Here is a 16,775-nt window from a genome sequence, read left to right on the forward strand (position 1 = left end):
GGAGTCAGTGGTGAGACAGCATGGCAGGCAAGAGAGCTTGCATGACTTCGGGTTTTGGTCCTGGGTCTAGTGTTTCCTAGCAGCTGTGGGTCCTTGAGCAAGTCCAACCTCTGGAAGCCTCATTTCCTCATCTGGACAATGAGGGTTACAGTAAGACATTTTTATGGGAAGCTGAGCATGTGGGGCCACACAGAAAGGTCTCTCAGTCACCGTGAGGAGCAAGGGACGCAGAGTGGTGGTGGGGAGAAGGGGCCATTACGTCACAATCCAACATTGCAGCAAGGGAGTGAGGGTTGGGTGGAGATAAAGGAGAAGGGCCATTCTGTAAATGGCACCGAAAAGGTTTTTGCTGTTAATGATGAAGGGTGCAGAATATGCCACCCCAAAATACGCCACTTTGGTGTAAGAATTATTTTGAGCTAAAAGCATTTACAAAAACCTCAGGTACAAGAAGAGTGCTCTGACCCACCTCCCTTTTCTTCCTAAAAGCAGGAGATGAAACCCCATCTCCTCCCCATACCAGGAGGTTAAGTACCATTTTTACCATCTCTCAGAAGCTGAGGCTGAGAGAATTCTGTATAAGCAGACTTTGTCAAAAACAATCCTTATTTTCCTTTCGCCTCCCCATATATTTTAGTTACTTTTCTGCAACTGCCTTTCTTTATTCAACCTAGTATAAAAGCATTTAGTTTCTGCCACTTCTTTCGGCCTTCGTTTCTTCAGGAGGGCTCCTGGGTCACATAAAACTTAAATTAAATAAATTTGTATGCCTTTCTCTGTTAATCTGTCATATCAACCTAATTCTCAGGCCCAGTAGAAAACCCTTAGAGGTTAGAGGTAAAATTTTGCCTCCTCTGTAATGATTACACAGTGACCGTCTCAAAGCAGGAAATTTAAGGACAATCGTGTTCCTTTTGCTTTCATAAGAGCATAGAGAGCCTTGGAACAGAGAATCAGGCAAGGATCTTGGTGTAGGATGGGGTGAATGTCCCTCTGCTGGCTTCTCACCTTTTTTCTTTTATAAGATTTTATTTATTTATTTGAAAGCAAGTGAGAGAGTTACTGAGAGAGAGCACAAGCAGGGGGAAGGGCAGAGGGAGAGGGAGAAGCAGGCTCCCCATCCCGATGTGGGACTTGATCCAGGATGCTAGGATCATGACCTGAGCCGAAGGCAGACACTTAACCCACTGAGCCACCCAGGCACCCTGGCTTCTCACCTTTAAGAACGGGGTCCGTTTGGTGGGATGGTTCTGAGGGCAGGTTATTAAAAGTTGCAGCTTTACCTTCTACTTTGGTAATTATGCATAGTAGGTGAAGTCATTAAGAGTCTGTTTTTTTTTTTAAAGATTTTATTTATTTATTTGACAGAGATAGAGACAGCTAGCGAGAGAGGGAACACAAGCAGGGGGAGTGGGAGAGGAAGAAAGCAGGCTCATAGCGGAGGAGCCTGATGTGGGACTCGATCCCAGGACCCCGGGATCACGCCCTGGGCCGAAGGCAGACGCTTAACCACTGTGCCACCCAGGCGCCCCTAGTCTTTCATTTATATAAAATTATATTTTATCTAATTATTTATTTATTTATTTATTATTTATTATATAAAATCAGACACTTTGGAAGGTTACGTTTCCATTCAAAAAGCTGACTTTTTAAAGCATCCACTGGTTCTGCAGATGCTGAGAAATAAACTAGTGTAACCATAAACACTTGGAAATACGAATTAACAGCAGAGTGAGAACTTTTTATGTTATTATATATATATATATATATATAATTTTTTTTTTAAGTAGGCTCCACACCCAGCGTGGAACCCAATATGGGGCTTGAACTCACGATCCTGAGATCCAGACCCGAGCTGAAATCAAGAGTCGGATGCCTAAAAACAGAACCACCCAGGCACCCCGAGTGAGGGCTTTTTAAAGCAGAGTCGATAAGTAAGCGGCAAAGATGGTGAGTGCCCGTGAGGTATTTCAATTCATAGAGCTTTGGGGCAGGGTGTTCAGAGTCCCTGCGCTCAACCGGTCGTAGGATGATGCAAAGTGATGGAACGTGTGCTCCACCCAGATGGGCGGTGTGAGGGTCACAGCTTTCCACTTAAGTTTTGATGTTTTAGGTAACTATTTGTGGTCGGTCACACTTTTAGATGCATTGATTTGTATTCATTTAGAACCCAGGAATGAGAATGGGCACGGCTTGACTGGGCTAAGGGGAAGCACACACAGAGTGTGATTTTGCCAGTATCATGCACCGAGCTGTAGCCCTCGCCTCACCTCATTCAACCCTCATATCACCCCGTGATATACTTCTCATTACCTCCATTCTATGGATGAGAACACAGAGGCTCAAAGAACTTGTTCCCCGTCACTTAGGGAATAAATTGTAGAGCCAGAATTTGAATCTAGGGAGGGCCCTAATAACCAGTTTGGACTCCGTTATACAGGCAGTTTGTAATTCGACAGATCTACCGTCCTTTTAGGTTCTGAACTGGGGAATGTCTCGATGAAAACGAACAGAAGGAAGAAATGCCTGGTGGCACAGTACAGGATTCACAGAGGGAGGAAAGAACTGGAGCGCCGAGAGATCAGACGGAAGGTTGTGCAAGCAAGGCTGGCCCTGGAGATGGAGGGACCAGAGTCTGGAACTAGAAAACTTGGTTCCAGACTGGTCTCGACCATGATGCTGCTCAGGGGAACCGAACCACGTCTCTCAAGTTACAGCCACATCTCGGGAAACTTGTTACTACTCCCTAAATAAAGGGTCGATAAATTGAGACTAGAAAAATCGCTCAGTTCTTTCAAACTCTAAAATTCTGCCTGGTGCCTTTAAATTTTAATGCATTCTAAAGATTTATATATGAAGGCCCTAAATGTCATCCAGAATCCAGAAAAGAATTTAGATGAAATGATTCTCAACATAATCTTCTCAAAGTACAAAGGAATATAATTTTTAATAATTCTAAGAACACAGTTTTTTCTAAACCGGACTATATTGAGACAAGCCAATCATTTCTGCATCTCACTGTTTTGTGTAAGAGCATGGTTTTGGGGGAAAAAAAGAACATGACTCGGGTATTGCTACTACAATAGTGGCTGATGATATTAAAATCAAACATATTACTCTTGAAGCAAATGCAGTTATTTAAACCTAGCTAAGAAAATTTTTTTACAGATTTTATTTATTTGAGAGCGAGCACAAGCAGGGGCAGCTGCAGACAAGAGAGAAGCAGTCTACCCCCTGAGCAAGGAGCCCGGTGCAGTACTCAATCTCAGGACCCTGGAATCATGACCCGAGTGGAAGGCAGACGCTTACCCGACTGAGCCACCCAGGCGTCCCTCTCTCTAAGAAATTTTATGAAAATATACCTAGGAGGCACAAATTATATTAACATCAAATTAATTTGTTTTCTAAGCTCAAATTTAATTTAAAATGTGATAATTCTTCAACTAGTTTAATCAACAGACTTTAAAGGGATTTTAGATAGAGAACATAGGAAATAAATATAATAACGTTGGAGTAAATAATCAACGAAATAGTTGTTCTGTGTTCTGTTGCTGTGATACTTCTAGAAAGTATTTATTTTTATTTTTTTTAAAAGATTTTATTTATTCAACAGAGATAGAGACAGCCAGTGAGAGAGGGAACACAAGCAGGAGGAGTGGGAGAGGAAGAAGCAGGCTCATAGCAGAGGAGCCTGATGTGGGGCTCGAACCAATAACGCCGGGATCACGCCCTGAGCCAAAGGCAGATGCTTAACCGCTGTGCCACCCAGGCGCCCCTAGAAAGTATTTTTAACAACTCCCTGAGGAACTGGATCTTGCTGGTGTGAAGCCAGGCTCTTTTCTCCGCTCACAACTGCAAACTTTTCTCCATCCTCACGTCCTATAACAAATCCGTTTTCAAGCCCTGCAGAGTCCTTGGTCTCAGTATTTTTCAAAACTGACCCTTCCTCAAAAAAAAAAAAAAAAAAGAGAGAGAGAGAAATAAAGAAAGAACTGTCCTTCACGTACAAAGATTTGGGGGTGGGGTTCCCATTCCTGAGTTGCAAAAATGGTCTTCTCCATAGAATATACTAAAGGGCAAAAGAATCTTTCTGATTAAAGCTTTCATCAAGCCCTTTCTATTATTAAAACCTCAGGCATCCCATTACTTATACTTTGAAATCTAAATTCTGCTGTCGAGATCCGGGTCCTCTGAGCCAGGCAAATGCATTAGCTTTCTTTAGAGACTTTAATCCTTTACATCTGAGATTCTGCTATTTGGAATGCTTTTCTGCTCTTTCTCTCTGCCAGCTCATGACCATCACCTCCTTCCATTCTATCTTGAAACTCATTTCCTTCAGGATGTTTTCCTGGTTTGCAAATAAACAACTTTTGTTTTTGAGCTTTTAATCACATTAAGTGCTTTTAAGATAAATTATCCAAGTCAAGGGATAAACAACATATAGAGATTTCCATTCTTTAAGAAACCACCCAGAGTGATTTTACTTTGAGAGGAGGGACAAGCACTTCAATTTTTAGGTGTCTGCTTTTTAGCTGGGAATCCGCAACAGAATCAAAGCAAAATGACTCTTTATAGTGACCTCTAGTGGGCACAGGACAATCCTACAAAATTATATGAAAAGTGAAGGGCAAAGTAAAACCCTTCTCAGTAACCAGCTGGGTTGCTCTGAGGTCAGATGACCGCATCCCACCCCACCCCACCCCACCCTTATTTTTTCTTCCAGCATTTGTTTTGCATTTAACATGGTTTGCCTTACAACTCACCTGTTTCGCCTCTGGCGGGCACGGCGCGGTTTGGGCTGCCGGTGTCGGATGTCGTGTGAATTGCTGGTAGCAGTTTAAAATAATCCCTGCCAACGGAACCCACTCCCTGGGCATCGACCGGAGCGCAGGGCAGTTTGCTCTGAGGAGCCTTAAAGGGCTTTTGGAGCTCCTAGAGCCGGTGCTGTAGCCGGCTCTGGGGTGCATAGGGGAAATTTAAGACATTATGAAAAGGAGGACGCAGACGAAGGCTACAGAAAAATTCTGTTCTTGCCAGTGGCAGAGCGATTCTCCCCATTTCACCCCACTCTACAGGAAGCGTCACGGGGGGGGGGGCGTCCAGGCGCGCTACACCTAGGCGCCCTTTTAGGACCCGCGCCCTAGAAAGAAGGGGCTGGAGTCGCTCCCCGCCTCGGGAGGACAGACGCGAGGGCGACACCGAGCCTGGGTGCTGGGGTGTGTGGCCGCCTTCGGAGCACGCGGTACGTGGGTCTCTGCGCCGCGAGAGGAAAAGCAAATCGGCAAGAAAAGCAACTGCTGGGGTGCCTTCTCTGAGAATCCCTTTGGGCGGTCTCAGAAACCGAGCTGGGTTCTGGATAGTTTCTGGAAAAAGCTATCCAAACGCCGTCTGTCCCCGCCTCCCAAATCCTGCACCCCAGTCCTCAGCCCTCCTTGCTCTCCGGTCGCCTCCCTTTGGGGGGGCTGTTAAAAGGGCCCTCGGGAGCTCCCCAAGTCATTCCTGATGGCCCGGGGGCTTTGCGGGGCTTTGCGCCCCCCCCCCAGCCCCGGGGCTCCCCATGGCTCCCTTCCCCGCCCCGCGGACCCCTCCTGGCCGCGGCGGGCGGGAGCGGAGGGGGAGGACGGCGTCACGAGGCGGGGAGCCCGAGGTCCAGGGCGGGGCGCCGGGGAATCCCAGCCGAGCGAGCCCGGGAGGTGCGGGCGCGGGTGGGAAGAGGAGGGCGGCGCGCGGAGGGAGGTGAGCGGAGCGGAGCAGGGAGGCGAGGAGGGAGAACCGCGAGGAGGCCCCGCCCCCGCCTCGCGGAGCCGGTTCTCCGCCGCCTCCGAACCCGCTCACTTTGCCTCTTGCCTCTGGACGGCGGCGGGGCGGTTACCGAAGCCGTGGCCACAGGGAGCGCCGGGGACGGGGAGCCATACCGCACCCGCGCCTCTTCCCGGCGCCCGCGCCCCTCAGGGTGGGGGGGGTGCAGCGCCACCGTTTGAAAGGACACCCTGGCCTCGTAGGGGGCATCCCCGGGCGCTGACAGCCTCGTTCCGGGCCAGTGGGCGCGCAGCGCTGGCGCCTGAGGGGACTCCCCGGCCACCTGCAGGTGCCGCCGCGCCGAGGGAGCGTAGCTAGCAGCAACGCCCGGCCGCCGAGGACGCTAGAGCCGAGGGGTGTGCGGGCCAGCGAAGGGCAGGAGCAGAGCCCGCGGCGAGAGCCGGCCCGCCAACCCGCGGGCCTCGACGGCGCGCTCCCCCGTCGGCCAACGGCAGGCAGGCCCCGCGCGGCGGCCGGGGGGCGGGGGCCTCGGGCCTCGGGGCCTCGGGGCGGCCAGCCATGACCTTCGGGCGCAGCGGGGCGGCCTCGGTGGTGCTGAACGTGGGCGGCGCCCGGTACTCGCTGTCCCGGGAGCTGCTCAAGGACTTCCCGCTGCGCCGCGTGAGCCGGCTGCACGGCTGCCGCTCGGAGCGCGACGTGCTCGAGGTGTGCGACGACTACGACCGCGAGCGCAACGAGTACTTCTTCGACCGGCACTCGGAGGCCTTCGGCTTCATCCTGCTCTACGTGCGCGGCCACGGCAAGCTGCGCTTCGCGCCGCGGATGTGCGAGCTCTCCTTCTACAACGAGATGATCTACTGGGGCCTGGAGGGCGCGCACCTGGAGTACTGCTGCCAGCGCCGCCTCGACGACCGCATGTCCGACACCTACACCTTCTACTCGGCCGACGAGCCGGGCGCGCTGGGCCGCGACGAGGTGCGACCTGGAGGGGCCGAGGCGGCCCCCTCCAGGCGCTGGCTCGAGCGCATGCGGCGGACCTTCGAGGAGCCTACGTCGTCGCTGGCCGCGCAGATCCTGGCCAGCGTGTCGGTCGTGTTCGTGATCGTGTCCATGGTGGTGCTGTGCGCCAGCACACTGCCTGACTGGCGCGCCGCGGCGGCCGACAACCGCAGCCTGGATGACCGGAGCAGGTACTCCGCCGGCCCTGGGAGGGAGCCCTCCGGGTAGGACGCACTGCTTCTCTGGCCGTCCCGTCCGTCCTGTCGCGTCTGTCCGTCCCGTCCGTCGGTGCCGTCTCCGTCCTGTTCACCTCCGGGCTGCCAGCCAGACCGGGTTGCGGGCCCAGCGAGGCCAGCCAGGGGACGGGTTGGCCCTCACTCCCCACTCCTATTTTCCTGGCACCAGGCGGCTGTGGTCCATACACTAGACTCTCTTCTGGAGGGCGAATCGCGAGGCATGGGGAGGGGCAGGTAGAGATAAACAAGCCTCCCATCTTTTAGTTTACTTTTGAGCATATAGCAACTAGTTAATTAGATGTCCCTAAACTTTGTTAGTATTCAACAGTTTAACCTTGGGCTAAGAGCAGCTTGAATTATTTGCCAGTTTTTGGTGGTGTTTGAAAAGATGAAGTCTTGTGAAATATGGTCTACTATACACTGGCCACACATTGTATACGCTTAGCATAATATGTGCTTTAACAGAATTGTTTTATTATAAAGGAGATTAACTTAACGGTAGACTCTAAATAATGGACGTCTGTGCCCTTTTCTCTCTTCTTTTCCAATGGAGATAGCAAAGCACCTGTCCATCGTTTGGTACCAAAGATACACACTGTGACTTTCAGAAGGATCTTCAGTATGGGGAGGGAAAAAATCACTACCTTGGAAAAGAAGAAATACTTAAACTGCCCCAAATCCAGAAACAGTATTGGAGTAGTTCATAGTTTTTCTTTTCAGTTTATTAGGATGAAAGAAAAATATTTTAATCTTTCCTTCTATCGTGTTTACCTTTCAATAGAGATAACACTTCTGTTTTTAGCACTAGTGAGTTTATTTTGCATATTTGGTAGGAGGAATAAACAGTAAAGTTGGAATTTCAAGGGAGACAGTCTCTTTGGGCACAAACACAAAATTGTATGTTCTGGTTTACTTTTGATGCTGTTTTTAATATTTTATTAACTTAAAAAAATATTTGTTTGAGGGAGAGAGACACAAATGTGGGGGGAGGGAGCAGAGGGAGAGGAACAAGCAGATTCCAGGCTGAGCAGGGAGCCCCATGAGCAGGGAGCCCCATGCTGGGCTCCATCCCAGGACACTGAGATATCATGATCTGAGCTGAAGTCAGACACTTAACAGACTAAGCCACCCAAGCACCTCTTTAATACTGTTTTAAGAGGCCTCCTCCATTCATTTTTATTTGTTTTATTTATTTATTTTTCCTCCATTCATTTTTAAAGTTAGGTTGTGCCTGATAATCTTTTCCTGATAGACATGTACATATTGTGTGTCTTGAGGTTGCAGTGGATTACTTACATATAATATTCTTCCTTTGGAGAGTGAAGATTGTTTTTTAATCTAAGAGGTAAATAAAATTGTCTAGTACCACAGAGTCCATTACTGATGCATTGATATCTTGGCATGAAATCCAAGATACATGCTTTAAAAGGAAATTCATTAGGAAACTAATTTTGTTTAATGTATTATGTTCTGAGTTTTTGATTTACAGATAAGAATTACTTATTTAGTACTCCATCAGTACAATGAAATGAATTTATATATCTAAATACGTAAGTGCCCTTGGTTCTTTTAGAGGACCATAGGAAAACGAGCCATAACTGGCCTTGAAATGATTCACTAGTAATTGTGGAATTCTAAGGTTAGTGAAAGTTCAAGCTACATTAGCAAAGGAAACGGGAGAATTGAGTTAGACTTCCCCGGACTGCAAAAGAAGTGAAGGAAGAAGAGGAATGCTTGATTTGTGTATATGTATTTTATATATGTATGTAATTATCCAAGTCAGAACTGTTTCCTAGATACCCAGATATTTCAGGAAAAAGCATGTTTTTCTTGGCTTAAAGGTCCAGTTTTAAGCTTCACTCTCCGAGTGTAGGTATATGAAAATCAACCTCTGTAATCCCAAACAGAAAAGCTGAAGGATGAGTGAGCAGCTGAGGAGACTGGAAGTCACAGAGGTAGCCTCCCATAGACCTCCTGCAACTGACAGGGCCTCTACACTGGCAGTTTGACAATAGTCTCTCAAACCCTGCTTGCTTGTGGTTGCTGAAATTAGTCTTTTTAAAACATCATGCCGATCATCTGACCATATTTGGCATCTACCAGATAAAGCCAAAACTTTTTTCTTGGCCTTCAAGGCTCTTTATGGTTTCACCACAATCTGCCTTTTTTTAAAAATTAATTAATTAATTTGACAGAGAGAGAGAAAGAGAACACAAGCAGGGGGAGCAGCAGAGGGAGAGGGGAGAAGCAGGCTCCCCACTGAGCAGGGAGCCTGATGTGGGGCTCAATCCCAGGACCCTGGGATCATGACCTGAGCCTAAGGCAGATGCTTAACTGACTGAGCCACCCAGGCACCCCCACAATCTGCCTTTCTTGACTTATCCCATCATCATTTGCAAGCATCTTTTTTGATTATCTGCTATGTTCAAGGCACTGTTGGTATTCCAAATATTGTAACTTTTTTTTTTTAANCTGTGTTCAAGGCACTGTTGGTATTCCAAATATTGTAACTTTTTTTTTTTGAAAAGAAAAGGTGTCAAGTTGGTGATATAGGAATCAGGCACAACTGATCAGCAGTTGAGTTGTTCTGGGACACAGTTTGGCCTTCGAAGTGGGGGAGGATGGAAACAAGTCATCTTTGGAAGGTTGCAGAGGTTGTGCACTGCCCAACAGTGGTGGTGAGGCATGTCATTTATATGATCTATAGTGTTCACAATCTTTACAAGTATGTGTGCCCCACCTGAACATAATAAGGAATATTTTCTAGGGGCGCTTGGGATCCAGCACCGTTTCCCTGGGCTCCCTGCTCAGCAGAGAGTCTGTTTTTCCCTCTGCTCCTCCCCCCAGATCATTTTCTCTCTCTGTCTTTCAAATAAATAAATCTTTAAAAATAATAAGGGGTATTTTCCAGGTAAAAGGAACAGCAGGGGCATTGGTATGAAATTTGCATATCAGGGAGTGTGAGTCCAGTGATGGAGTGAGAGGTGGATAGAGAGCAGATGTTAGAAGGCCTCGAATGAGAAAGAGAATGATTTTATTTTGTAGGCAGCAGTTAGCTGTTGGCATGTTTGAGGTGAGTGGGTTATGCATATGAAATAACAAATGTCATGAGTTATGTACTGTGAATTGGGGATGGTGAAGATGGGAAACAGGAGGGTGAGTTTGGAGATCTTTGCAGAGGGAGGGAATGAGGGTATGGATTGTATTGAGGTGGTAAGAATGGAGAAGAAATGACCACTCTGGGAAATGTTAGGAAAAACTCATAATTAATCCAGGGCATTGGAAGGATACAGGCAGCCAACAGGGACTAATTATGTGGGCTTCTAGGAGCTAGGAGCACGCCCTATCACTTGCAGCCTCTGTTTGTCCAAACTGGCCTGCTCACTTGTTACTGAACTACCCGAATGTTCCTTACTGTGCAGTCCCTTGCCTGTTGAAATTGGATCATCCATCAAGCCCAGCTGAGATTCTGTTTCTTTTTCGAAGCCTTTCCTGCCTACCTTGGTAGATGTGATGTTTTCTTCTGAATTTCTTGAGGGATTGCTTACTTGTACTATGTATTTGCCATCTATAATATCCTTCCTAGCATGATAGTTATTTTTTCATATAAATATGTCCTAGCTTCTAAACTAGATGAGACAAAAAGCCGTAGAAGGCAGCTAAATTCTCCTATACTATTTATTATGACAGCATCTTTTAGAAAAAAAATCATTATTCTGGCACAATAAATGTCTACTGTTTATATTACAATTTAGAATATAACCTTCCAGGAATATATCTTCTGTTGCATAAATTGAAGAGCTGTGTGGGGTAAGGCCGTGGACTTCAGCTGGTGGAATCTTAGTTGAGGAGGATGGGATCTTGTGCTAAAAATGAGAAAAAAGGTCTATTAAATCAAAGAATGATTATTTATTAAGTAAGGATTGTGGAAAAGGAATAAAGACAAGCATAGCATTTCTTTTTATTAAACTTTGAAATTTTGGAATAGCAGACAATCTCAAGTTTGGAAGAATTCTTGAGAGGTTTTCCAAATCAATAANTTACAATTTAGAATATAACCTTCCAGGAATATATCTTCTGTTGCATAAATTGAAGAGCTGTGTGGGGTAAGGCCGTGGACTTCAGCTGGTGGAATCTTAGTTGAGGAGGATGGGATCTTGTGCTAAAAATGAGAAAAAAGGTCTATTAAATCAAAGAATGATTATTTATTAAGTACGGATTGTGGAAAAGGAATAAAGACAAGCATAGCATTTCTTTTTATTAAACTTTGAAATTTTGGAATAGCAGACAATCTCAAGTTTGGAAGAATTCTTGAGAGGTCTTCCAAATCAATAATTTGGAAGCTTTTCATGCATTAATATGACCCTTTTAAATGGGTTAATAATCATATAAATAATGGTTTAAAGTCCAAAAGCTGCACAAGCAAGCCTTTCTCCATCTCCTGGGCATTTAGTTCTTTTCCTTAGATATAACCAAAGTTGTTTGTATTTTGTGTGTCATTTTAGAGACATTCTGTGTATTTACAAGCATATCATATATATTCACAAAACAACAACAAAAACAGTGCAATAATACTGTCCGGAAACTTGCTTTTTAAACTAACCAACATGCCATGGAGATTGTTCTGTGTGAGTCTATAAAGAGCTACCCAACTCTTTTATGCAACTGCATAATATTCCACTGTAAGAATGTCCCATAACTTTTGGACATTTATGTTGTCTCGTCTATAGAAACGCTTTAGTGAATATCCTGTACGTGTACATTATTTTTGCTTTTGTCCATAGGATAAATTTCTGAAAGTTAAGACATAGGGTCAAAGGACATGTGCATTTGTAATTTGCATATGTAATTCCAAATTGTTCTCCAAAACGATGATGTCATTTTATACTCCTGCCAGCGATGTGTGGAAGGACATGGTTTTTCAAATGCCATAAAGTGTTGTGATACTTCTGATCTTTACCATACCATACTGGAGAAATAATCTAGTGGCTTTAATTTGTTTTTGCCTTACTATTTTTTTAACATATACTGAAATTTAATATTTGATGTCAGAAAATACGTTAGGGACAACTTTCAAATCATCCCAACTTTTACAGTTGGACCTTCTGCCATAGACAGATTTTAGTTAACANATTTTTTTTTTTTTTTTTTTTTTGGTTCTGGTGACTGTGCCCAGCAGTGTGGCTGCAGGGACACATAAGATTGGGTTCCTTCTCATGGAATCATTTGGCTGGTGGTGCTAATAGGAAGGAGGACAGGCAGCAAAGGAAGCAAATAAATAAGAATTTCAGATCGTGAAGGGAAATCAAATAGGGTACACCGGTATAGAATGCAACAGGAGTGTCCTTTGCATAGGATGTGAGGAGGTGGCATGAGCAGAGGAGGCCTGAGTGATGAGAACGACCCAGCCTTGGAAGAAGGAGGGAAGAGTGTTCTTGACAGAGGGAACAGCAACGGCACAAGCTCTGAGATGACAGTGAGCTTGGCTTGTCACCAGAATGGAAGGAAGGCCCGTGTGGGCTAGCAGCTAGTCCAAGGGCAAGAGGGGCTTAGAGGAGATTCCAGGGGAGGCAGAGACCTATCAGGCTGGGCCTGTGTGCCAGGGGAAGGAGTTTGGATTTTCTTCCAAGTGCGGCAGGAAAGACTTTGGAAGGTTTTAAAGCAGAGGAAAGCTACAATCTGATGTGGTTTCAAAACACCATTGAGCACTGCGTGGAGAATGGACCAGGGGCAACAGCAGATGGAGCAAGACCTGACAGGCGAGAGAGTATGGGGCTTGATTAGGGGAGTAGCAGTGGAGATGGTGAGAAGTCATTGGCTTCAGGTAGACATGTGGGTCTTTATCATGTTCCTAATGATGACTCATCCACCAGTACTAGGAAAAGTGTGAGAACTTAGTGAAGCAGTTAGGGTACTGGCCGTGGGGTCCCTCCTGCTTAACTGGCTTGGCCCACGTGTCATGAGCTGGGAATCCAGTTGTTTTCTACAGGATCTGCTTCTCATTTTGGAGGGTGTTGTGAGGAGAAGGATCTGGAGGAGGGATCTTTTGAGAGTCGATGGGAGAGAGATCATTTGCTGTTTTCCTTTCTGTACAACCCAAACCATCTCACCGAGAGGACGCAGAAGTCCTCTTTGGTAAACGCATCCGCAACTTTCACTAGTGAACAGTTCTGGTAATGTTAGAATGATGATATTCGTACTGTTCCATCTGAGTAAGACTAACTACAGAGTTTTCAGGCAGTTTGCCTTCCAGGACCATTGAGTATCATTCTGACACTGCCAAGGAAATGAATGTTTTTTTGGCATTTTAACATACAGGCATACTCCTCTTTCTTTTTTTTTTTTAATTAATTAGTTAATTAATTAATTTATAATCTCTACACCCAACATGGGGCTCAAACTCAAAACCCAAGATCAAGAGTCGCGTGCTCTTCTGACTGAGACAGCCAGGCCCCCTGACATACTCATCTTTTAAAATCGCTCAGCGTTGCTCGCCTGTGTCCTAAAAAGATGCTTTATGCTAGTCAGAACTTTGAGAAAGATGGGTCAGATACAAAGTACTTATCCCTTTTACTTTTTGGTCCTTTTTGCCACTGAACTTCTCTCCCCCTCAGCCAGCTTCAGCTGTAGTGTTCTCTTTTGAGTTTTATATCTCTTTGTTGTACAAAGTCTTGCTATAATTTTAATTTGTCCTTTAAAAATTATTTCTAAAAGTTGCTTCATGTTGGAATTTTGATCTTTAATTTGTATTGCTTTGTGTTGTGGTAGTGAGAATCTGAGGAGAGGTAAAGATGTTCAAGTTTTTTGCAGTGTTATTTTTAGCCCAGGTTTAAAAAATGAAATACGTAATCAAAATGAAACACCAGATGATGGAAATTTAAAAATCAATTGTATTACTTCTATTGCCTATTAGGTCAATATTATATAAATTCAGTAGGTTTTTAAGTACTTTAAAAATAAAAAGCAATATTTGAAACTGAAGGTAAAAGTCTCAGTGCTTTTACTTTGCAGATAAGGTGGATATTTTCAGAAGCTGGTAATTAATAGATCTCTGATAGGATTGAACATAACCCTGAATCTCAGTTAAATTCTGTTCTTGCACAGTGGACTGTTTCTTTTATCTGTGTATAGGGTTTTTCTATCTCCTGCCAATTTTAGAATTCAGTGGAAACTTTCCTTTGTCAATACCCTTTTTTTAATCAAGGTGCTTTTTTTCTCCCTTAGTAAGCAAGTAATTTTCAATGTTAATCTTTTTTTTTTTTTTTAATGAAAACTTGACTCACTGGAAAAAAGTATGGTTTCTAAGTATTATGAAGTGAGGAGTAAACATGTCCTTTTCTCCTCAATCCCTTTACCCTGTTTCTGGGTATTCTTTCCAGAAATGCACATATAAATATACATGCACACATTTGTGTATGTATAAATTATATAGACATATTATATAGATTTTTTAAAGATTTATTTGAGAGAGAGAGTGTGTGCACGTGCAAGAGCAGGAGGAGGAGCGAAGGGAGAGGGAGAAGGGACGCAGATTCCCTGCTGAGCAGGGAGGGCATCGCAGGCCGCTCTCGATGTCAACACCCTAAGATCATGACCCTAGTGGAAACCAGGAGTCTGAGGCTCCACAGACTGAGCCACCCGGGCTCCCCTTATATTATATAGATATTTTTTAAAATTTATAACTGGGATTATTCTATAATCTTGGTTAACAGTTTGCTTTTTTCTTAATATCTTAGAACTCTTTCCATATCAGTTGACATAAATCTTCCTCATTCTTTTGAAAATCTGTAGAGTGTTCAGTTGGATGGATGGATGGGCCACAACTCAGTCAGCAAGCATCTGTCCTCTCAATAGCAGTGATGGCTGTCATAGTAATATTTATTTAATAGTTAACACATGCTAGCCGCTTGTTAAGTTTTTTTTTTTTTAAAGATTTTATTTATTTATTCGACAGAGATAGAGACAGCCAGCGAGAGAGGGAACACAAACAGGGGGAGTGGGAGAGGAAGAAGCAGGCTCCTAGTGGAGGAGCCCGATGTGGGGCTCGATCCCGTCACGCCGGGCTCACGCCCTGAGCCGAAGGCAGACGCTTAACCGCTGTGCCACCCAGGCGCCCCTGTTAAGTTTTTTGTCATCTGAGTCTCCTGACAATCTTGTGAGGTGGCAGTCTTACTATCCCGATGTTATGACTGAGGTTTGGGTAGGCGAAGGGGTGTGTCCGCTTACAGAGTCTGATCCCCACGTCTCTGCTCCACACTGCTGTGGAATGTTTGGTTTGACTCCCGTTTTTCAAAAATGCAAACAGTGGTTCAGAACAATCTTTTTCATTTATCTTTGCAAATTGGTGTAAGTATATATGTTTGATAAACTCTAAAGTGAAAAAACAGCTGGATCAAGAGGATTGTGTTAAAAATTTTTTTTGACAGATTATTACCCAGTTTCCCCCTAAACCATGAAATTCAGCATTATTCTTTATTCATAATAGTGACTATTATAGTAATAAGTAGAATGCTAATATTAATAACATTTAATAGCAAACATTTGGAAATAACCACCTTTTAAAAAATGTAACTGCTTTATCGAGATATAACTCACATACTGTTGAACTCACCTTTAAAGGGTACCGTTCAGGGAACTTGAGTATATTCAAAGAGTGGTACGAGTATCATCACCCATACCACTTTAAGCATTATGTCTTGATGGTGTGTTTGAAGGAGTATAAAATGTGTTAAAGAGCTGGAGCCCATGAATGGCTGAGAAAGATGAATCAGGTGAAGCAATAGGCGAGACTTTTCTTTTCTTTTCTTTTAAGATTTTATTTATTTGACAGAGAGAGAGAGACAGCCAGCGAGAGAGGGAACACAAGCAGGGGGAGTGGGAGAGGAGAAGCAGGCTCCTGGGATCACACCCTGAGACAAAGGCAGACGCTTAACGACTGAGCCACCCAGGCGCCCCATAGGCAAGACATTTCTGTTTGAATTTCGTTCATGAGCTGGTAGGTTTGGTTGGGGTGTTTGGAAAAGTTACACATACTTAAGTGATTTTCTTCGCCTGCAAGTAGCGAGGACTCCTCAGCTTTTACTCTAGTGGCAGAGGGAGGTGTGTAGTTGAGGCAATCATCTGATTTTCTCAGGCAAAAAAAAGAAAAAAAAAGTCAAAAGGAAAAGGTTATGGTGGAAAGAACCCAGGACTCCCAAGTCAGGAGGCCTCCCTCGAGTTAATTCATTACGTTTCTCTGGGCCTGTACCCTCATCAGTGAAGTGGGGATTTCACACAGAAGGGTCAACGAGAGAATGAAGGCTGAGCCCTCAGCAGGAGACCGAACTTCCTTAGTTCTTTATCTTTCCCTGTACTGGGTCTCTTCTCACTGTCTCTCTTTCCTTGAGGTTGCTTGTGAACGCCTTGGCTCCCTTTTAGTCTACAGGTTCTTTGAGAACAGAAGTTCTGTGTGTCACCACATGTAGTTCAATGTCTTGCACATGGGCAGGCACTCAGCATGTATTTTTTTTCCAGCATGTATTTTAAATGAATTATACATGTGAAAGAACCACGCAAATACAATAGCATTTTATTTTATTTTTTAAGATTTTGTTTTTTAAGTAATCTGTACACCCAACATGTGAGCTCCAGCTCACAGTCCCAAGATCAAGAGCCGCACACTCCACTGACTGAGCCAGCCAGGTGCCCCACATTTTCATTTTTATCGGGAAGTATATATTTATAAGTTGCCTTCAACCTATGAGCAGGTTACATTTTAAGAAATCAATTGCAAAATGGTTT

The 16,775-nt window shown here is 44.7% G+C and overlaps 1 protein-coding gene across 2 annotated transcripts in view; it reads left to right on the top strand.

The window, feature by feature from the left end:
* The first annotated feature begins 5,681 nt into the window (after positions 1–5,681).
* Positions 5,682–16,775, top strand: part of KCNG3 (potassium voltage-gated channel modifier subfamily G member 3) — a 55,083-nt gene continuing 43,989 nt past the window's right edge. Inside the window, exon 1 of one of the 2 annotated variants that reach the window (XM_034659595.1) lies at positions 5,682–6,983. In XM_034659595.1, the coding sequence (XP_034515486.1) occupies positions 6,319–6,983 (665 nt within the window). In that variant the 5' untranslated portion in view covers positions 5,682–6,318. The remainder of the gene's footprint in view (positions 6,984–16,775) is intronic. The other variant, XM_034659596.1, reaches the window with a different exon arrangement.

The sequence above is a fragment of the Ailuropoda melanoleuca genome, chromosome 4 (assembly GCF_002007445.2).
Source record: "Ailuropoda melanoleuca isolate Jingjing chromosome 4, ASM200744v2, whole genome shotgun sequence".
NCBI lineage: Eukaryota > Metazoa > Chordata > Mammalia > Carnivora > Ursidae > Ailuropoda > Ailuropoda melanoleuca.